The 23,475-nt window shown below is 36.3% G+C and overlaps 1 protein-coding gene across 3 annotated transcripts in view; it reads left to right on the top strand.

Annotated features, from left to right (window-relative positions):
- TBC1D8B (TBC1 domain family member 8B) overlaps window positions 1-23,475 on the top strand; it is a 64,287-nt gene that overhangs the window by 34,485 nt on the left and 6,327 nt on the right. For 2 of the 3 annotated variants that reach the window (XM_064361975.1, XM_064361967.1), the window contains 9 exons: window positions 2,680-2,797; window positions 3,714-3,999; window positions 5,253-5,382; window positions 5,917-6,015; window positions 18,069-18,137; window positions 18,301-18,541; window positions 19,306-19,371; window positions 21,167-21,250; window positions 22,245-22,319. In XM_064361975.1, the coding sequence (XP_064218045.1) occupies window positions 2,680-2,797; window positions 3,714-3,999; window positions 5,253-5,382; window positions 5,917-6,015; window positions 18,069-18,137; window positions 18,301-18,541; window positions 19,306-19,371; window positions 21,167-21,250; window positions 22,245-22,319 (1,168 nt within the window). The remainder of the gene's footprint in view (window positions 1-2,679; window positions 2,798-3,713; window positions 4,000-5,252; window positions 5,383-5,916; window positions 6,016-18,068; window positions 18,138-18,300; window positions 18,542-19,305; window positions 19,372-21,166; window positions 21,251-22,244; window positions 22,320-23,475) is intronic. The other variant, XM_012451671.2, reaches the window with a different exon arrangement.

The raw sequence follows: 23,475 nt of genomic DNA, 5'->3' as shown, positions 1-23,475 counted from the left end.
AAAGTTCTTCGGGGTTAAAGTATGAGTGATGTCATTCCGGCGAGAATAAGCCTGCCTTGGGAGATAAGATTGGCTAGGTTCAGGTTGGAATAAAAAAGTAACTAAGTTTGTATGGGACAAAACCATGAAGAATCTCTAAAGCCTGGGAAAAGAGTTTAAACTTAATATGGTAAACAGATTTTATTGATTTTGATTTTTTAAAAAACCCAGAACATTTTCATCACCTTAAAAAGAAGCCCCATATCTATTAGCAGTTACTCCATTAGCAGTTTCTCCTACTACCAACCCAAGCAATCACTAATCTATTTTCTAGCTCTATAAATATACCTTTTGTGCACATTTCATATAATTTACGTGATATAATATGTGGTCTTTTGTGTCTGCCTTCTTTTACCTAGCATATTATTTTCAAAGTTCATCCATGTTATAGCATGTATCAGGACTTCTTTCTTATGATTTAATAATATTCCATTATATAGATAGATACTACATTTTGTTTGTCTATTCAGTGTTGGTAGTCATTTGAGTTGTTTTCTTGTTTTGGCTATTGTGAATAATGCTGCTATGAATATTCACGTACAAGTTTTTATAAGGACATTGTTTTTTATTCTTGTGGGTTTTTGTTTTTTGGTTTTTGGTTATTTTTGGCAAAGTCTTGCTCTGTTGCCCAGGCTGGAATGCAGTGGTGTGATCTTGGCTCACTGCAACTTCTGCCTCCCACGTTCAAGCAATTCTCCTGTCTCAGCCTCCTGTGTACCTGGGATTACAGGTGTGCACCACCACGCCCCAGTAACTTTTTTTTTTTTGGATTTTTAGTAGAGACGGGATTTCACCATGTTGGCCAGTCTGGTTATAAATTCCTGACCTCAAGCAATCTGCCCACCTCAGCCTCCCAAAGTGCTAGGATTAACAGATATGAGTTACCATGCCTGGCCTGGATGTTGATTTTTAAGGTTACTGTGAAACTGAGGAGGGGGTTGGGAATAGGGCAATTTAAAATGCCACAGAGCTTACTGGTTTTACGGAGATTCAGCCATTGAATGCTACCCGAATTGCTGTATGCTATTGGTTAATTTTCAGAGTTCTAAAGTTGATTCTGATGACTTTTGTCAGTGTTCTTGTTGCTTTTATAGAAGAGAGCATTTTTTAGAAGTCCTTACTTTGCCATGTTCACTATAGCCCCTCCCAGTATGGCTTCTTGCATGGGAAAATGATTCAGTAAAAACTAAGCTTGACATCAAACAGTGTGCTAGATTTGGCATGAAATTGGCATAGTTAATATACAAATCTATAAGAAAGGTATGAAAGTATAGGAATGAGCAACGGACATAAAAGGATTAATCACCGATGAGAAAATACAGGTTGATGTTAAAGCCTGAAACAGAAAGTTCAACCTCAAAGAAATTAAAATTAAAACAATGAGATACCATTTTTCACTATCAAATCAATGAAGATCATTATAATTATTATGATTTGCAATATTGGCAAAGGTGCAGTGAAATAAATATTTAAACACTATTGGTCAGAAATATAAATTGATATTTTCTTTCAGGAATTTAATTTCGCTATAATATGAAGTCTTTTGAAAATACCACTTGACCAAACAATTTCATTTCTAGGTATCTGTCCTGAGAAAAAAGTATAGTTGGATGAAGATTTATATAAAAAATATATCCATTGCAGCATTATATGAAATAGTAAAAAATTGGAATTAACCTAAATGTCCAACAATAGTAGAATGATTAAATAATTTATATCTACCTTAGATTATTTTAGTCATTAAAAATACTGTTTTAGAAGAATGTTTATTGGCATTGAATATTACTATATAGTGCTAAGTGAAAAAATAAAAATTTAGTACACAGTGTGATACAAATTTTAGAAGAAAAAGGGAGAAAAAACTGCAGAAAAATTTATCAACTTGTTAACAGTTGATTTCTGGGTGTGTGGGATATACGAGGTTTTATTTTCTCCTTCATACTTTTCCATTCTCTGTAAATTCTATGCATTAGTGGTTTATTACCTTTATAATAAAGGATGTGGCAATGTATATAAAAGTAATGACCTGACATTTGTAAGAAGCAGCAGAAAGAGTGGTAGTGGGAATGGGAAGGAAAAAGCAAATCTGAAAGACGTTTTGTAAGAAGAAACTCTAGGATATGAAACGGATATAGCAGATAGAGAGTTTTCAGCATGATCAAAACTAGGATAGATAAGAAGAATCCTACTTGATAGGGGAAAGAAGTTGTTCAGTTTTGGATATATTAAGGATGATTCATATCTAAGAGCTATTCCTTTATAGGTGGTTGGAAATACAGATGAAGTTCATTTTCTTTCATTTTAATATGTCTTTGAAAATTACGTAAATTTTTTTCAGATTAGTGATAATTAAGATTTTTCACTCATTGAAATTAGAGAGATTTTCCTTATTATGTTTTATATGTATTATATTACTGCTTCACTTTTCTTGAATGTTACTTTATAAAATAACTATCAAATGTTAGCCTGACTTCACCTTGTTTTGCTTTGGACTGGCTCAGAGTTCTCACGTTTCCACAGTTATTACACTATGATTATTCTCAGTTGTTCTTGTTGCTGTCAAAAACTATTATGTTTTAAGAAATATAATTATGACCTGAGCGATATTTACTTTTTAAAACTGTTTTCTATGAATTTTAGGCAATGAATATTTTGACTTCAGTGCTGCTTCTATACGCAAAAGAAGAAGAAGCTTTTTGGCTTCTGGTTGCTGTTTGTGAACGAATGTTGCCTGATTATTTTAATCGTCGAATTATTGGTAAAAGAAAAACCACTCACACACATATGCATGCACACAGATGTATATTTCTTTTCTAAACAATTTTAGTGTCTCTTGTCTAATTACTAATAAAAGAGAAGGACTGATTAATTAGGTTGTGGTATAAAATGCAAGCAATATCAAAACCTCACATTCACTGACATTCTCAAAAGAAGAGCTTTTTGTACTGAATGTATATTTGGAAAGATTGTCTAATATGTTCCTTTTGAAAATAAAATACCTGGTCTGTTTCTTAACAAAAATGGAAGCATTAAGTTTATGAACTCTGTATTGCTAAAACAATGATGATCTCAAGAATCCAGAGCTACTTGTGAATTTCAGTAGTTTCTTGATGGGAGGGAGATTTCAGTCAGCTTAAAATCTCCACATGTGTATGAATTATGTAGATACTTGCAATGTTTCAAAGAAGGATCAAGTTCTTAGTTTGTTAATTGTATAGTATTTTCTTTAGTCAGCAAATATTTGCAGATCTGTGATCCCTTACATTAAAACTTATGGATGGTCTCCTCTTTATACCCTTACAGGCTTTCAGCATTAAGATTAGGTCATTGGTTGTACTGTTTTTCATTATAATTATTTGTGTATTTATCTTGATTTGTGCTAGATATTAAATTCCCTGACCATGAGACCACTTCATTAATTGATATAGCTCTTATAATACCTAGTACAGGTCTCTGCATATGATAAAGACTCAATAAATAACTCTTCAAATGAATTTGAATTGCATTTTTGAAGTACATGACACTACTAGCAGTTAGATGTATAAAATACAGAAAGAGTTCATAATTTAAGGAAGAAGAATGAGATATATCAGCATGCTAATAGAAGTGGGGAGATGTGGAAACAAGTCCTTTTGAAAAATGTTTATTTTTAAACTTATTTTGATATTCTCTAGGTGCCTTGGTTGATCAGGCAGTCTTTGAAGAACTTATCAGGGATCACCTTCCTCAGCTGACAGAACACATGACTGATATGACATTCTTTTCCTCAGTTTCTCTCTCATGGTTTCTCACACTTTTTATTAGTGTGCTACCTATTGAAAGTGCAGTGAATGTGGTCGACTGTTTCTTCTATGATGGAATAAAGGCTATTTTGCAACTAGGATTGGCAATACTTGACTATAATTTAGACAAACTGCTGACTTGTAAAGATGATGCTGAAGCTGTGACAGCATTAAACAGGTATTGTAAGAACCATAACATTTAAATCTGGAGGCGATTTGAGAGATTATGTTGTTCAATCCCCATATTTTACAGAGGAAACTGAGCCCTAGAAACTTCAATTTGCCTGAGGTTACAAAGCTACTTGAATGAAAGAGCTACACCTAAAGTCCAGTCCTCTATCTCCAGAAAAAATATAGCAAGAATAAATCACTTTGAAGTGAGACATTAAATTATTTACACATTTACACTAATATTATTGATTCAGTATGCTAGGACTTCCATATTCCCCGTTTGAGCTATAGTGTCTATGTAGAAGTAGTTTGAGCAGGAAAAGGGTAGTTGATAATGTTAAATATCCTGTGGGGGGAAGTTATTCTGGTTTCTATGTGGTTTCAAGTGGGTTGAACTTTATTTTCCTAGTAGCTTTTGTATGAATGCTATTTTGTATTGGAGTATATATGTTGTATGTGTGTGTGTGTGTGTGTGTGTGTGTGTGTATGCACATATTTGTATATGCTAAATAAATTAATATTTGAATGGGCAACTATCATAATGCCACATAAAATCCCATTATGTACAGAATAAAATACAAACATCTTACTCTGGCATTCAGAACTCTGTAGTAAGGGCTCAGTGTACCTTTCTTCAGTTATTTTCCCCTATATGCCTCTACATACCCTGTATTCCACTCCTACTGAGCTATGTGGTATTTGCCAAGTACTCTCTGAGCCTCTTTGCTTCCTTCAAAACCCCAAAATGATTCCTTCACCATCCCATTCCCCTCACCCACACCCTGCTAATGCCCAACCATCTTCAAATTCCACTTCTTGGCCGGGTGCAGTGGCTCATGCCTGTAATCCCAGCACTTTGGGAGGCCGAGGCAGGCAGATCTCCTAAGATCAGGAATTCAAGACCAGCCTGGCTAACATGGTGAAATCCTGTCTCTACTAAAAATACAAAAATTAGCTAGGCATGGTGGCAGGCACCTATAATCCCAGCTACTCAGGAGGCCGAGGCGGGAGAATTGTTTAAACTCAGGAGGCAAAGGTTGCAGTGAGCCAAGCTTGTGCTATTGCACTCCTGCCTGAGTGACGGAACAAGACTCCATCTCAAAAAAAAAAAAAAAAACAAGTTCCACTTCTTCATAAGACCTTCCCTTGTCCTCTCAGCTGAAAGTAACCTCTAACTAACTGGGGAGAAATTAGATGTCATTTCTCTGCTTTAATAATGGTAGTTCCACTAATTCTTGTATTACTATCACTTTTTGATAGGTTCTTTGACAATGTCACCAATAAGGATAGTCCATTGCCTTCAAATGTTCAGCAGTGTTCAAATGTGAGTGATGAAAAAAACAGTCATACTAGAGTGGATATTACAGATTTGATTAGAGAGTCAAATGAGGTAAGTTTTTTCATGCCATACATATATTACCTAGCATATTTAAAATGATTGAACTATGGTGTATCTCTAGTGGTATATTAAGAGTAAGATAATAATGCAAGTAGACATATAACTTAAAATGCAAGTTAACTTTTTAAATGAGTTCTGTGAACTGTTCCCACTCTTCTGCCTCAATTTGTTTTTCATTAAATGAATAAATTCACTTGCTTTCACAAATAATGACCACTTTAAACATCTATCCTTGTATTAACAAGTGAATTATTCTCATTATTGTTATTCTCTTCTTAGAGATTAAGAATTTTACCCATATTTTTGTACTTAGTCTATGCACATAGTAGATGGGATTCTCTCCAGTGAATATATTTAAAAACTGAAATGTGGGAGGTGAAAATTTGCAAAATCATTGAACAAGTCAGGAAATTACCTAGAAATAGAACCAAGGCCTCCAAGAACTGAGTCTGATAAATCTGATTGTAAAAGAGGAAGTGGATGTTTATCATGAATGGGTATCCACTCGAGTCATATTTCTTGCAGAAATATGGTAATATTTGCTATGAAGATATACACAGTATGCGCTGTCGAAATAGGTTGTATGTGATACAGACCCTAGAGGAAACAACAAAACAGAATGTGGTAAGTATGCAACCAATGGGGAAAAAACAGTTGGAATAATTTTTTTCTTTAAGTTTCTTTAGAAATTCTCATTCTGGGCAAATAAAATTAAAAGGACTAAACTTTTGAGCTAGATCCTTGCCAAGGTTTAGCTTATGATAAATTATTTTATAGAGAAAATAAATTATTTTCTTCTAGTTGAATTATGTTGCTTCTCATTCTGGGCAAATAAAATTAAAAGGACTAAACTTTTGAGCTAGATCCTTACCAAGGTTTAGCTTATGATAAATTATTTTATAGAGAAAATAAATTATTTTCTTCTGGTTGAATTATGTTGCTTTCTCCAATATGGTTTGTACTATTTGACCTTCAAGACTACTGAGACAGGGTCTGCTCTGTTACCCAGGCTGGAGTGCAGTGGCATGATCACAGCTCACTGTAGCCTCTACCTCCTGGGCTCAAGTGATCCTTCTGCCTCAGCGTACTGAGGAGCTGGGAATACATGCACGCACCACCAAGCCTGGCTAATTTTTTAATTTTTTTGTAGAAATAGGGTCTCAGGATGTTGACCAGACTGGTTTCAAACCCATGGGCTCAAGAGATCCTCCTTGCCTAGGCATTCCAGAGTGTTGGGATTACAGGTGTGAGCTACCACACCTAGCCTGCAGTTCAGTGTTGAATGCTATAATGTTGGAATTTAAGCATAACGAATTTGTGATGTGCTCTATCAATAAGAACAGCTGATCTACGTAGTAGTCAGTGCTACCAGTGAATATTATTATCCTTGGATACCTAAAGTAAAGTGAAAAAGGTATAAACAGTATGTTTTAAATACTTGTCTTTTTAATATTTGGATGGCTCCATAAGCAGCTGTTAATATTGGTTGCCTTTGGTGAATCAGATTAATAGATTGCTGTTCAGAAGGCAGAGAGTTTTACTTTGCTGTTTATATTCTTCTGAACTGTTTGAGCTTTTATCATGACCATATGTTATTTTTGTAAACCTCCTTGCTTAAAGGCCAAGGTCCTCAGAGATACAAATCTGGAAAGATTAACATTTCTGAAGATTCCAGGTTTAGATTTCAATTAAATAATTCAGTGAGGTTACTGTGACATAGTTAGCATAGAGCCCCTTGTTTTAGTTTTTATATGTTAGCATTTTAAAAAAATTACTGAAGTAATACATGTTGACTGTAAATAATTTAAGCAGTACATAAATGTAAAAAGTAGATTTCCCGCACCAGGAGTAACCATCTTAAAATAATTTGGCATATATCCTTTCAGATCTTTTCTCTATGTGTCTGCAAACATACATGTATAATGGAAGGATATAGTTTTTGAAATTACATCATACCAGTCACTTTGCTATGCAACTTTTTTCATTCAGAAATAGATCATGGTTATTGAGTATCAGTATAGATCTACCTCACTCTTCCTAATGCATTGAATAGTGTACCATAATATGGATATGCTATAATTGAACTATTCTGCTGATGTACATTTAATATGTCTCCCTTTTTTTGCTCTTGTAAATAATACTTTATGTAAACATTCTTGTATATGTAAGAATGTTATATATACAAGATAGATATCTGGAAGTGGATGTTGCATAAAAGGGTATGCCCATTTAAAATTTGAACAGGTCCCTGCCAAATTATGCTTCAAAAGGTTTTACCAAATTGTAATCCCACCAACAGCATGTAAGAATGCCCCTTTCCTCACATTCTCACTAATACCAGATATTTAAAATGTTGAATTTGTTAGCCAGGCATGGTGGCATACACTTGTAGTCCCAGGTGCTTAGGAAGCTGAGAAGGGACGATCACCTTGAACCTGGGAGTTCCAGGTTACAGTGAGCTGTAATCATGCCACTGCACTCCAGCCTGGGCAACAGAGCAAGACCTTGTCTCTAAAAGAACACAAAACAAAAGCTTTAATTTGTGCCAATGTGATAGATGAAATATCACTTTTCATTTAAGGCTTCAATTCACTGATCACATATGTTTATTAGCCTTTTTCATTTCTTTTTTTTATTGCATTTTAGGTTTTGGGGTACATGTGAAGAACATGCAAGATTGTTGCATAGGTGCACACATGGCAGTGTGATTTGCTGCCTTCCTCCCCCTCACCCATATCTGGCATTTCTCCCCATGCTATCCCTCCCCAACTCCCCACCCCACACTGTCCCTCTTCTCTTAATTGCCTACTCATAGCCTTTGCCTATTTTTCTCTGAGATTGTCTTTTAAGTATTGATTTTTAGGAGCTTTTTTGACTATTAGTGTTATTAATTCTTTGTCAGCTGTATTTGTGGCCTAATATTTCCCCAGTCTTATTCTTTCTTTCTTTATGTTTATAATGTCTTTCAGGATATACAAGTTACAAATTTTTATGTAGTGTTTCTCTTTTTTCTTACATGGTGTCTGGGTTTCATATCAAACTTAGCAAGGCTTTCCCTATTTAAAATTATATAAATTATAAATTTTTTTGTATTGGTATTGCTTTCTTAACATTTAGAAATTTAATAACACCTAGAGTATATTTTTTGTTTTTTATGTGAGATAGATCTCTAATACTATGTTTTTCCAACTGAAATCATTCATTTTCTAAAAACCAATTATTAAATAGTCTGTCCTCACAGTACTCTATTTTTTTCCTATGCTAAATTCTTACATACATACATGGGCTTTATTTTTGGACTTTCTTTTTTTATTACTACAACAATACCACACTGTTTCAATTACTTTAGTTTGTCTGCTTTGAAATCTGGTAAGGCTTTTAAAATTCCTTTTTAATATTCATTTTAACAATCTGTCTTCTTAAATGTTCTTTAGTAAGCATTTTTAGTTTTCATCATGTAGGTCTTATACAGTTCTTAATGGGTTTATTCTACCCCTATATATTTTATGGTTTGGCTGCTAATATGAATGAGATCATTTTTCCTTTACATTGTCTAATTGTTTATTTTTATAAAAGAATTCCTAATATTAGATTTGTTATACTCTTGAAATTAGTTCTAGTAAGTCATTTATCCAAATCCTCCTAAGATGTATTTAACCCTAGGCTGGGCATCGTGGCTCATGCCTGTAATCCTAGCACTTTGGGAGGCCATGGTGGATGGATCATTTCAGGCCAGGAGTTCAAGACCAGCCTGTCTAATATGGCAAAACCCCACCTCTACAAAAAAAAAAAATCCAAAAACTAAGATGTATTTAATACCAGATATAGGTGATGGGGAGGAAGGCAGCAAACCACATTGCCATGTATGTACCTATGCAACAATCTTGCACGCTCTTCACATGTACCCCAAAACCTAAAATGCAATAAAATATATATTTAGATGTATTATTCTTTTAATCACTTTTGGTAATTTTGCTAAATAGTTTAGCTAGGCTCTTTGCAAGTTTGTTAAAGTAATATTGGTTGAAAGCTTCTTCTTGTATTTAGGCTTAGATCATAGAATGAAAATTATACATAAATCATATATTTCTATGCTCTGGAATAGGTTAGATCCCATAGGAATTATCCGTTACCTGAAGGCTTGAGAAAATAAATGTGTAAAGCCATCTGGGTCTGCTGCCTTTTGGTTTCCTGCCTAGGAAATCTTTGATTTCTTTTTTCAGTTCTATCTATTCAAATTTTCTTGCTCCTATGAGTTGATTCTAATTATTTATATTTTCTTATGGAATTATCTATTTTGTTTAATTTATTGTTTAACATATATATATATATACACACACACACACACACACACACACACACAGACATATAAATGTAAAGCTTATGGAATTCATTCAACAGATAGTTAATGGTACCTTCTATGTACTGGGAAGTTTTTTAACTTTTATTTTTAACTTTTATTTAAAGTTAAAAGTTATAAATGTAAAAAAACGTTATTTTTAACTTTTATTTATTCAGAGGTTCACATGAGGGTTGTTTTGTTTTGTTTTGTCTTATTTTGTTTTTGAGATTGAATCTCACTCTGTCACCCAGGCTGGAGTGCAGTGGAGCAATCTTGGCTCACTGCAACCTTGCCTCCTGGGTTCAAGCATTTCTCCTGCCTCAGCCTCCTGAGTAGCTGAGACTACAGGTGCACACCACCACACCCAGCTAATTTTTTGTATTTTAGTAGAGACAGGATTTCACCATGTTGCCCAAGCTGGTCGCGAACTCCTGAGGTCAGGCAGTCGTTCTATTTTAAGTTATTTGTGGTATCTTCAAACTGCTTTCCACAGTGGCTGACTTAATTTACATTTCCACCAGCAGTGTATAAGCATTCTTTTTACTCCACAAGCTCACCAGAATCTGTTGTTTTTTGACTTTTTTTTTTTTTTTTTTTTTTTTTGAGACGGAGTTCCGCTCTTGGTATCCAGGCTGGAGTGCAATGGCGCGATCTCGGCTCACCGCAACCTCTGCCTCCTGGGTTCAGGCAATTCTCCTGCCTCAGCCTCCTGACTAGCTGGGATTACAGGCACATGCCACCATGCCCAGCTAATTTTTTTTATTTTTAGTAGAGACAGGGTTTCACCATGTTGACCAGGATGGTCTCGATCTCTTGACCTCGTGATCCACGTGCCTCGGCCTCCCAAAGTGCTGGGATTACAGGCGTGAGCCACCACGCCCGGCCTTTGACTTTTTAATAGTCACCATTCTGATTGTGTGAGATGGTATATCATTGTAATTTTGATTTTCTTTTCTCTAATGATTAGTGATGTTGAGCATTTTTTCATATGCTTGTTGGCTGCATATAGGTCTCCTTTTGAAAAGTGTCTGTTCATATCCTTAGCCCACTTTTTTATGGAGTCGTTTGTTTTTTGTTTTTTAATTTTTTTAAGTTCCTTATGGATTCTGGATATTAGACCTTTGTCAGAAGCACAATTTGCAAATATTTTCTACCATTCTGTAGGTTGTCTGTTTACTCTGTTGATAGTTTCTTTTGCTGTGCAGAAGCTCCTTAATTAGTCCTATTTGTCAAATTTCATTTTTGTTGCAATTGCTTTTGGCATCTTTGTCATGAAATCTTTGCCACTGACTATGTCTAGAATGGTATTGCCTAAGTTTTCTTCAAAGCTTTTTATAGTTGTAGGTTTTATGCTCAAGTCTTTAATTCATCTTGAGTTGATGTTTGTATATGGTGAAAGGTAGGAGTCTAGTTTTAATCTTCTACATATGGTTAGCTAGTTATCCCAGCACCATTTATTGAATAGGGTGTCCTTTCCCCTTTGCTTGTTATTGTTGACTTTGTTAAAGATCAGATGGTTGTAGGTGTGCAGGTTTATTTCTGGGCACTCCATTCTGTTCCATTAGACTATGTGTGTTTTTGTACCTATACCTTCCTGGTTTGGTTACTGTAGCCTTGTAGTATAGTTTGAAGGTGAGGAATGTGATGCCTCTAGCTTTGTTAATTTTGCTTAGGATTGCTTTGGCTATTCGATCTCTTTCCTGGTTCCATATGAATTTTTTGGAATTTTTTTTTTCTAATTATGTGAAGACTGTTATTGGTAGTTTGATAGGAATAGCACTGAATCTGTGAATTGCTTTGGTTGGTATGGCCTTTTAAAGAATATTGATTCTTCCTATCCATGAGCATGGGATGTTTTTCATTTGCTTGTGTCACCTCTGATTTCTTTAAGCAGTGTATGTAATTCCCATTGTAGAGATCTTTCACCTCCCTAGTTAGCTGTATTCCTAGGTATTTTATTCTTTTTTTGGCTATTGTGAGCAGGATTGAGTTCTTGATTTGTCTCTCAGCTAGGAGGTTGTTGATACATAGAAGTGCTACTGATTTTTGTAGATTGATTTTGTATTTTGAAACTTTGCCAAAGTTGTTTACTAAATCCGGCAGCTTTTGGGCTGAGACTATGGGGTTTTCTACATACAGAATCATATCATCTGCAAATATAAATAATTTGATTTCCTCTGTTCCTATTTTGATGCCTTTTATTTCTTTCTCTTGCCTGATTGCTCTGGCTAGGACTTTCAGTACTATGTTGAACCAGAGTGGTGAGTATAGCCATCCTTGTCTTCTGGTTCTCAAGGGGAATGCTTCCAGTATTAACCCATTCAGTATGATTTTGATTGTGAATTTGTCATAGATGGCTCTTATTATTTGAGATATAGTTCTTCAGTGCCTAGTTTGTTGAGGCTTTTTAACATGAAGGGATGTTGAATCTTATTGAAAGCTTTTTCTGCATCTATTGAGATGATCGTGTGCTTTTTTGTTTTTAGTTCTGTTTTTGTGATGAATCACATTAATTGATTTGTGTATGTTGAACCAACCTTGTATCCCATGGATAAAGCCTACTTGATTGTGGTGGATTAGTGTTTTGATGTGCTGCTAGATTTGGTTTGCTAGTAGTTTGTTGAGGATTTTTGCATCTGTTCTCCTCAAGGATATTGACCTGAAGTTTTCTCTTTTTTGTTGTGTCTCTGCCAGGTATTGGTAGCAGAATCACACTGGCCTCATAGAATATGTTAAGGAGGAGTCCTTTCTCCTCAATTTTTTTGGATAGTTTCAGTAGGAATGGCACCAGCTCTTCTTTATATATCTGGTAGAATTTGGCTGTGAATCCATTTTGTCCTGGGCTTTTTCTGGTTGGTGTGGGGTTTTTTACTGATTCAATTTTAGAAATTGTTATTGGTCTGTTCAGGGTTTCAACTTCTTCCTGGTTCAATCTTGGCAGTTATGTTTCCAGTAATTTATCGTTTCTTCTAGGTTTTCTAGTTTGTGTGCATAGAGGTGTTCTTAGTAGTCTCTGAGGGTTTTATTTGTACTCCTTTGGGGTCTGTGCTAATTTCTCCTTTGTCATTTTTGATTGTGTCTATTTGGATTGTCTCTTTTTTCTTTATTAGTCTAGCTAGTGGTCTATCAATCTTATTTATTCTTTTAAATAGCCAGCGCATGGATTCATTGATCTTTTGCATGGATTTTCATGTTTTGATTTCACTCAGATCAGCTCTGATTTTGGTAATTGCTTGTCTTCTGCTAGCTTTGGGGCTGGTTTGTTACTGTTTTCCTAGTTCCTCTAGGTGTGATGTTAGATTGATTTGAGAGTTTTCTAACTTTCTGATGTGAGCATTTAGTGCTATAAACTTCCTTCTTAACACTGCTTTAACTGTGTACCAGAGATTTTTATATGTTGCATATTTATTCTCATTGCTTTCAAATAGTTTCTTGATTTCTTCCTTAGTTTCATTGTTTAGCCAAAAGTCATTCAGGAGCAGATTGTTTAATTTTTATGTGATTAATATGGTTTTGAGCAATCTCCTTAGTATTTATTTTCATTTTTATTATGCTGTGGTCTAAGAGTATAGTTGATATGATTTGGGGTTTTTTGAATTTGCTGAGGATTGTTTTATGTCTGATTGTGTGGTTAATTTTAGAGTATGTGCTATAGGCAGATGAGAAGAATATATTCTGTTGTTCTGCGAGAGGGGGAAGTTCTAGATGTCTGTTAGGTCCATTTGGTCAAGTGTTGAGTTCAGGTCCCAATATCTTTTTTAGTTTTCTGCCTTGATGATATGTCTAATACTGTCAGTGGGGTGTTGAAGTCCCCCACTATAATTACATATTTATCTAAGTCTCTTTATAGGCTTTTAATAATTGTTTCGTGAATCTGAGTGCTCCTGTGTTGACTGCATTTATATTTAAGGTAGTTGTCTTCTTGTTGACTTGAACCCTTTTTGAATTCCCTTTTTTGTTTTGTTGTTGTTTTTGTTGGTTTAAAGTCTGTTTTGTCTGAAATCACAATAACAACACCTGCTTTTTTCTGTTTTCCATTTGCTTGATAGATTCTTCCTCTTCCTTTTACTTTGAGCCTTTGAATGTCATTGCATGTGAGATGGGTCTCTTAAAGACATCATACAGTTGCATCTCGATTTCTTATCCAACTTGCCACTCTGTGCCTTTTAATTGGGGCATTCTGTTTACATTCTGCTTAGCCTGTTTACATTCAAGGTTAATACTGATATGTGTGGATTTGATCCTGTCATCGTGTTGTTAGCTGATTATTACACAAAATTGATTGTGTAGTTGCTTTATTGTGTCAATAGTCTATGTACTTAAGTGTGTTTTTATAGTAGCTGGTAATGGCTTTCCTTTCCACATTTAGCACTCCTTCCAAGATCTCTTGTAAGACAGATCTAATGAACATGAATTTCCTTAGCACTTGCTTGTCTGAGGAGGATCTTATTTCTTCTTTGCTTATGAAGCTTAGTTTAGCTGAATATGAAATTCTCAGCTGGAGTTCCTTTTGTTTTTTGTTTGTTCGTTTGTTTGTTTGTTTTTGTTTGTTTTGTTTTGTTTTGTTCTGTTTTGACAGAGTCTTGCTCTGTCACCCAGGCTGGAGTTCAGTGGCATGATCTCAGGTCACTGCAAACTCCGCCTCCCAGGTTCAAGCCATTCTCCTGCCTCAGCCTCCTGAGTAGCTAGGACTACAGGCACCTGCCACCATGCCCAGCTAATTTTTATATTTTTAGTAGAGATAGGATTTCACCCTGTTGGTCAGGCTGGTCTCAAACTCCTGACCTCATGATCCACTTTCCTCAGCCTCCCAAAGTGCTGGGATTACAGGCATAAGCCACCACACCCAGCAGAGTTTCTTTTCGTTAAGAAACCTGAATATAGGCCCTCCATCTTTTTTGGCTTGTAGCATTTCTGCTGAACACTACACAGGTAGCCTAATGAGATTTCCTTTGTAGGTGACCTGCTCCTTCTCTCTAGCTACCTTTAATACTTTTTCTTTCATGTTGACCTTGGAGAATCTGACAACTGTGTGTCTTGGGGATGATCATCTTACATAGTACCTTGCAGGGGTTCTCTGCATTTCCAGAATTTGAATGTTGGCTTATCTAGCAAAGTTGGGAAATTTTTCATTTATTTTTATGTAAGTTAATTCAAAGAACCAGTCTTTGAGTTCTGAGATTCTTTTCTGACCTTGGTCTATTCTGCTGTTAATGCTTGTGATAGTACTATGAAATTCTTGTAGTAAGTTTTTCAGCTCTATCAGATCAGCTTGGTTCTTTCTTAAAAATGGCCATTTTGTCTTTCACCTCCTGTATCATTTTATCATATTCCTTAAATTCCTTGGATTGGATTTCTACTTTCTCCTGAATCTCTATGATCTTCATTTCTATGTATATTCTGAATTCTATGTCTGTCATTTCAGCCATTTCAGTCTGGTTAAGAACCATTGCTAGGGAACTAGTGCAGTTGTTTGGAGGTAAGAAGACCTTCTGGTTTTACCAGTTGCCAGAGTTCTTGTGCTGGTTCTTTCCTATCTGTGTGAGCTGATGTCCCTTTAATCTCTGAAGTTGTTTTCCTTCGGATGGGTTTTTTTGCTTTTATCTTCTTTGATGCCCTTGGGGGTTTGATTGTAGTATGAGATGAGTTCAGTTGACTGGCTTTGATTTTGAAGATTTCAAGTGGCCAAGGCTCACCTGAGCTTTCCTGGAATGAGTTCGGTAACTCTAGGGGGCTGGTACCAGACCCCCAGCTTTGTTCTCTGGGCCCTCAGGGCTAGGAACCTGCTCTGCCAGAGAGGCCAAGGTGTTCCCAGTTCACTGGCCTCAACACTCCAACAGAGGTGCCAGCAAAAAGTTTGTCGGGGTGGTGGCAGTGGAATCCATGCTTGCTCGTGCATACCAGCATCCGTGGCAGCATTGCAGCGTACACATGCATTGGCTCAGGCTGGGCGCTGGTAGGAGCCTTTGCCTTAGTTTTCACAGGCGGTGTATAGTGGCAGAATATTTTAGTGGTGTATTTTGGGCTGCGATCCAATAGGTGGCGCTTAAGAGTGTTAGCCAGCAGATAGCTTCTTGCTCTGCTGCGTGGCTCTGGGGTAGTATTCTGTGATTGGGGGCAGGGAGATGGCCTACTCACCTAGTCCACTCCTGGACCTTGGAGGAACCCCCTCCAATTACTGGCTTCATGCCCGCATTTCTTTGGTTGGAAGCTCTGGTTCACAGGGCTCCCTCAGGTAGAAGCTGTGGTTGACAAACGGGTCCTATTCTTGCCGGGCCAGCCCTGCAGAGGGAGGCACACACCACCCCTCTATCAACCTGCGAACCTGGGTGTCTCACCTCTCAGTGATGCTTGAGCACCACCTAAGCCAGCAAGTCTTGCCCAGCTAAGAGCTGCGGGAGTGAGTAGTGTTACCTAATCTGCTGTCCAAGTTCATCCTGGGGGTACTCGGGGCTGCAACTGCCAGCAGAGTTTAGGCAGAAGCTGGACCACTGGGCTGGAAGTTCTAACAGGCATTGCCCACCTGGCTACCACTGGTGGACCTGGGCGGGGTCACCTGCCCTGCCTGTGAGTGTTTCTGGGGACAACAGGATGTTGCAGCCACTGGCTGAGTTCAGGCAGAAGCAGGACATCTGGGCTGGAAGCTCTAGCAGGCTTTGCCTGCCTGGCTACCAGTGGCAGGAGTGGGTGGGGTCATCCACCCTGCCGTCTAGGTGTTTCTTGGGACAATAGGAGGCTGCAGCCTCTGGCTGATTTCAGGCAGAAGCAGGACTGCTGGGCTAGAAGCTGACACCAAGCCTTGTCTGGTGAGGAGGCTGGAGCAATCTTACTGCTCCAGGCACCATTACTGTGGCTGCTATTGGGGCTGTGGCACTTGTGTTGGTCTGTTCCAGGGTCCGAGGCTTGTAGAGGTCCCCTCAAACTTAGGAGTTACCTCCGCAAAATGTCTGGGTGGCTCTCTGCCTCAGTTTAGAGGTGAGGTGGGATGATGGGAGTGGTGGGTAGGGGGTTAAGGTAGGGGGATTCTCCCATTCCCAGCCTTACGCAGACACTCGTGGAGAGTGTGAATCACCCTCTCCCATGTTGGGGAGCTTCTCCTGATTCCACACTGATGCCAGATAGGCTGCTACCCAACTTCACTCCTCTCTGCTCTCTGTGTCCCCTTACTGCTTTGATGGTTCCCAGTGTGGTTTCTTAGATGATCAGCTTTTAGGGTCAGTGTTCACTACTCCCTTTGTTTCCCCTCCCTAAGAGCAGCACCCATGATCTGCTTCTAGTTTGCCATTTTGCTGGGCATTTTTTTTTTTTTTTGAGACGATTCTTACTCTGTCCCCCAGGCTGGAGTACTGTAACATGATCTCAGCTCACTGCAACCTCTGCCTCCCAGGTCCAAGTGATTCTTGTGCCTCAGTCTCCCGAGTAGATGAGACTACAGGCATATGCCACCACACCTGGTTAATTTTTGTATTTTTAGTAGAGACAGGGCTTCATCATGTTGGCCAGGCTGGTCTTGAACTCCTGGCCTCAAGTGATCTGCCCACCTCGGCCTCCCAAGTGCTGGGATTACAGGTGTGAGCCACCATGCCCCTGCTGGGCACTTTAAATGTTCTCTGTATCCGTGCTTATATTATCTACTTCTCAGTGATAGTCATTTGTGATTTCTTTCATCTCACTTGCCAGAAATTCGTCTATTTCATTGATTTTTTTCATTTAACTGACTCTTAATTTTATTTACTGAGCCTACTGGGGTTTTTTTTTTAATTTTACCTATTTCATCAATTCTAGCTTTTTCTTTACCTTTGTTTTTATATTTCTTAGATACCATAATCATTGTACCATTAGTGCTTATTCTTCATGGAATAGGATAAAATTACATATTTTCTAAGCTTATTACTTCTTGGATTATGTTTTTTTGCATAGAAAGGGAATGTACATCTCCCTATGCCTTTGAAGTATTTAATGGCAACATCACATGATGACTTGATATGCTGCTTATGTGGCAAGAGAGGAATATATGGAATAAGACTTAGAATGCTGTTACTTATATTTATAGACATTAAGTGGCTGTCCTTTTGCAGTGATTTCTGAGTATGAAGAGATGAATATCAAAGTACATATTTGAGTGGAATTGAACTGTAGTCAACTACTACTTTTTAAATGGATAAAATAGATAATATTAATAACTTCATAATATAATAACTTTTTATTATTCATTTAAGAAGTTAAAATACAAATATTTTCTTCTAGCAGAGAGAGACTCTAAGTAAATTTAAAGAGAATTTCTGTACTGCAATGTTAAATTCTGTGTTCTAAATTGCTTTTAATCTTTTTAAAGTTGCGTGTTGTATCACAAGATGTGAATTTGAGCCTTCATGAATTGGATGAACTTTATGTCATCTTTAAGGTACTGTTGCTCTTCTTTAAATGAAAAATAATGCTTTTTTTAGCAGAATTGTATCACAGCCATTCTAAATATTTTAATCTTTATTTTAGTAGACATGTTTTTTAAAATCTTCCAAAATTACTTTTTCTAATTGATAACTCTCCTTTTTATTTATTTTTAATAGAAAGAACTGTTTTTATCTTGTTATTGGTGTTTGGGTTGTCAAGTATTGAAGCATCATGACCCCAGTCTGCCATATTTGGAACAGTATCAGATTGACTGCCAGCAGTTCAGAGCGTTGTATCACTTGTTGAGTCCCTGGGCTCATTCTGCAAATAGAGACTCACTAGCTTTATGGACATTCAGATTGTTGGATGAAAACTCTGACTGCCTTATAAACTTCAAAGAATTCTCCTCTGCAATTGGTAAGATGACATCCAATATTTTTTTTAAGCAAAACACAAAGGTGCTCCTATAAATACTTAGTACTGGCTATTATTGCCAATTTAGTCAGATTATATCACCATGGGTTACAGTGTGTTCAGCTTTAGTAATAAATGGACACTTTTCTGTATTTGTTGCTAAATCTAAGTATTTTGATATTATTTTCCCCAACCCTTTCAGAAAAGCAAGCTGTTAGATGTGAGTGTTTTAAGGGTTAACATAAGGAAGAGAATGTCCCAACTTTCCCACACTCAGATGCGTGGGTACTACAGAAGGACTTCCCTCCTCCATAAAAATTCAACCACATAACCTAGAAGAGTGATAGAGAAATACCCAACAAACATGTTGTACCTACAAACAGTCAAGATGTTGTACCTGTAAATATTGTTCCTTTGCTTTTCCTGATGCCCCAGCATGCTTTCTTGTCAGGGATTGCCCCTTGAAGAACAGTTCTCTCCTGAAACAAGGCATAGTCCTCATTCAAAAGAAAAGAGAAATCTGAGGTTGGGGAAAAGGAGCTAGGCAGGACAGGATTTTACTTATTTGATAAAGAGTATTTTGCTTATATACTTATACACTTGAAGGAGAGAATCTGACTGACTAGATGGTTTTTTAATTGTTAGCTTAAGTAACAGGTTTCTGAATCCTAATTCTTGACTAATATCTATATCTTAATTAATCTTTGTTGCTGAAATTGATTGAATGTTCTTTGGATACATGATTACAATTGAATTTTATTGAACAGACATAATGTACAATGGAAGTTTTACTGAGAAGATTAAGCTGCTTTTTAAGATGCATATTCCTCCAGGTAAGAGTTTACCAGTCTTTAATGATGTACAGCAGGAATTTATTCCATTTTAACAGGTATAATTACAGATGTTTTTAAACAACTAACCTAATTTTCACCATGATATAAGATCACTGCTTCATTTTGGCCCTCAAATTATGTTATGACTACTTTTGCTGATACAGATACAGTGATCTTCTATGGAAGAAGTTGTGTGTAACACATGGGCCCACAAGTTTCCTTCCTGTTAGTAGTCAATTTAATGAAAAATAGTTTGTATATAAGAATTACATATCATTGGATTGTTGGTATAACGTTGAATTGTTGTTATTGTCATTAGAGTAGAAATTAACTTCAGACAAACTGCCAAACTTGCAAAATACTGCAAATTATTCTGAAAAATGGGACCAGGCAGCAGGGATATTAAGTATTTTTAAAAGGAAGCAAATAAAAGCTATCATTTATTGAGCACTTGCTCTGTCAAGACATTTACTTTACATGCATTTTTTAAATTTAATTATCACAATATCCCTGATAGGTGGTATTATCCTTCCAATTTTGACAATAAGGAAATTGAGAGCTGGAAAGATTAAATTATTTGCCAAAGATCACATAGCTGGTAAATTGCATAGCAAAATGAGGTCTGACTCCAAAGCTCACATTTCTTTATATTCTTCCATACTACCTCAAAATTACCACACCATTCAGTTTACTTGTTTTTCCCACTGGCCTGAAGAGGATGCCATACCAAGGCCTGATCCCTACTTTGTGAAAACAGTCTTAGGCTTTAAACTGAAGGAGCATTGCCAAAAGTACCTTTTAGCCAAGATTGAGAAATTCACAAAAACAAACAGCACCTCATTATTTGTTTAAAGCTACACCTGGGATCCCTTTTCAGCTCTTCTCAGGATAGTCGGGAAACATTCTTTACCAGACCAACAAGCTAAAGACCATCTTTAACCTTCACACTCAAATCACAAACACAGCATTAAAAGCAGAAGACAAACCACCTAAAAATTTAATTATAAAAGGAGATTACATTGTTGGCCAGCCACAGTGGCTCACACCTGTAATCCCAGCACTTTGGGAGACAGAGGTGGGTGAATCACAAGATCAAGAGATTGAGATCATTCTGGCCAACATGGTGAAATCCCATCTCTACTAAAAATACAAAAATTAGCTGGGCGTGGTGGTGTGCACCTGTAGTCCCAGCTACTTGTGAGGCTGAGACAGGAGATTCGCTTGAACCAGGGAGGTGGAGTTTGTAGTGAGCCGAGATCACCCCAGTGCACTCCAACCTAGCAACAGAGCAAGACTCCGTCTCAAATAAAAGGAGTTTACATTGTCAAATCAGGCTACTGTTAGAATGTTTAACATTGTCATCAACTATGCTTTTAATATAGGGATCAAAAATAGGAAAAGCATTATGTTTTTAACATTATGTTAAAGCACAGGTAAGAAGTAAAGCAAAGCACTCAACTTTCTGTTTTCCTTACTATTGAGGATGTTTTTTAAATGACTGAGGTCACGTTTTCAGAGATTTCTAAATGCCAGATTTTAAAACTTTCAGCTTTTAATAGCTCTTGAAAAATGATTAAAAACACAAGTAGGAAAAATAATAGAACTCAAAATGATGAAGAACTTCTTGTTATTTACTATACAATAGAGTAGAACCATTTCTACATTTCTTCACTTACATCTTTCTCATACAGAAACTCTTTAACACCCTGTTGCCAGATTTACCTGACCCATTATGAATCTCATCTCTGCCCCTAATGGTTAATAAATGTAATTTGGGTTATTTGTATGTTTTCAGCTTATACTGAAGTGAAATCTAAGGATGCTTCAAAAGGAGATGAACTTTCCAAGGAAGAATTACTTTATTTTAGTCAGCTCCATGGTAAATACCTGTGTAAAATGTTAACTGTTTTGATGATTAGTCACCAATAGATATCTTTCTGCTTAGATATTCTTTACCCAGCTAAAATTGGGCTTCATTTTGCTTTATACGTCTTTTCTATCACCACAGCAATTAGCATAGTCCATAAATGTTTGACCAATTAACCAAATTGCATTTTGGGGCTTTGATTTGTGGAATTTCTTGCTTATTGAAGACTCAAAGTATTTTGTTTCTACTTATGTTGCAGAAATTTCTAAAATGTATTAGACTATTTTCATGCCTTTATAAAATACCATAGAATCTTTGATGATTAAAGGTCATAGCTATTTTTCAAACAATGAATACTTATTATAAATTACTGTAGGCGTAGGAGACAGGGATGGGTGTGTCTCCAAGATATAATTTAAAGTGATATGAGTTTATTTTTGTGTCCTTTAGTTTATTTTCATAAATATTAAATGTCTTATAGAGGGAAGAACCCTGATTAATGTATGTTTGTGGTTACTATACGTTAAAGTGTTTGAACATTAAGTTTGAAGGGACCTTACAAATCATCTCATCAAGCCCTTTCATTTTATAGATAAAGGCACTAAGGCCCAGAGAGAAGTGACTTGTACAAGGTTTCACAATGAGTTATTGCCACATTCAGGGCTCCGTAGCACACTCTTCTGATGTCCAGTATGTGGTTTTTTTTTTCCCCGATAATAAAAGTAATACAATTTTATTTAAAGAAAGTCACAAAGAAGAAAATACCACCCAGAAATAAATACTTAATATTTGGTATACTTCCTTATAGGATTTTTTTAAATGTGGATTTTCCCCCAGTGTTATTTTTAACTGTGAAAGTTTTGGAATACTCTTTCTTCTAATGATAGGAGGTCAAGTCAGCTAAAATTTGTTCACAGAATTGAATAAAATAACGTGTGCTTATAAGTCTATGTGAAACATTATTTTACTTTCAAAGAGTATTTGTTAAACGTCTTACAGAATGCAGTTATGTCTTTTCTTCTAGTTTCCAAGCCTGCAAATGAGAAGGAAGCAGAATCAGCAAAACACAGTCCTGAAAAAGGTACTATGATCTAGGAGTTGTCATTTATTTAGTTGTTGTTTATGTAAATAAGGATAGCTACAAAAGAGGAAAAGGTGAATTCCTTTTAAAGGCTATTAATGTCTCAGAAATTATAGAAAATGTGATAGTAAATGACCTATATTCATTTGATTTTGTTATTTTAAAAAGATTTATTTTTAATTACAAAAGTAATATATAATTCTCGGAAAAGAAATTCAGACAGTACTTAAGTCCTTTTGCCTTCACTCAACCCTACCCAAAAATATTTCTGTCTATGTCCTTTTCAGATCTATTTCTATGTATACACAAATGTATGCAGACATCTCTCTTTTAAAAAAAAATCCATAAGTACTGTTGTACAATTTTTTTGGAATTTGCAATATATCATGGACATATTTCCATGTCTGTACATTTGGATCCACCTTATTATTTTTAGTAAATGCAGAGTATTTCATTGTTTGGTTGTACCATAATTTATCTCAATAACTAGACCAATATTGATGAACATTTATGTTGTTTCAAATTATTTCTATTGCAAAGTATGCCACAACAAACATTTTTATACTTATGCTTTAGGATAATTTAAAAATATTTCTTTAATATACGATAAACTCATAGAGGTATGGCAATGCTGGAACAAATAGTATGCATATTTAATATTTTGATACAGGATGTCAAATTGCTCTCCAAAAGCTCATCATTGTTTTAATGTTTTTGAACAATATTTACTTAAAAATAATCAATTGCTCCAAGTCTCTTTAAATGTAGTAGCTTCCCCAGTATTTCCATCCAATTTTCAAGGAATCTGAAATAATTATTTATTTAAATAGTAACATTAATATTATCTTGATTAAACTCTTTGAATGAATTAGAAGTGTTTCGAATTTTTGAAAAAGACCCACTCCAGACCCTTTGTGTTTTTGGTTTTGTTGTTGTTTTTTTTTTTTTTTTGAGATGGAGTCTTGCTCTGTCACCCAGGCTGGAGTGCAGTGGCATGATTTCGGCTCACTGCAACCTTTGCCTCCTGGGTTCAAGCCATTCTCCTTCACAGCCTTCCGAGTACCTGGGACTACAGGCGCCAGCCACCACACCTGGCTAATTTTTGCGTTTTTAGTAGAGACGGGGTTTCACCATGTTGCCCAGGCTGGTCTTGAAC

This window comes from Aotus nancymaae, unplaced genomic scaffold (genome assembly GCF_030222135.1).
Source record: "Aotus nancymaae isolate 86718 unplaced genomic scaffold, 86718_ANA_hifiasm-v0.15.2.pri h1tg000004l, whole genome shotgun sequence".
In the NCBI taxonomy this organism is placed as follows: Eukaryota; Metazoa; Chordata; class Mammalia; order Primates; family Aotidae; genus Aotus; species Aotus nancymaae.
This window is presented reverse-complemented; position numbering and strand designations above follow the sequence as displayed.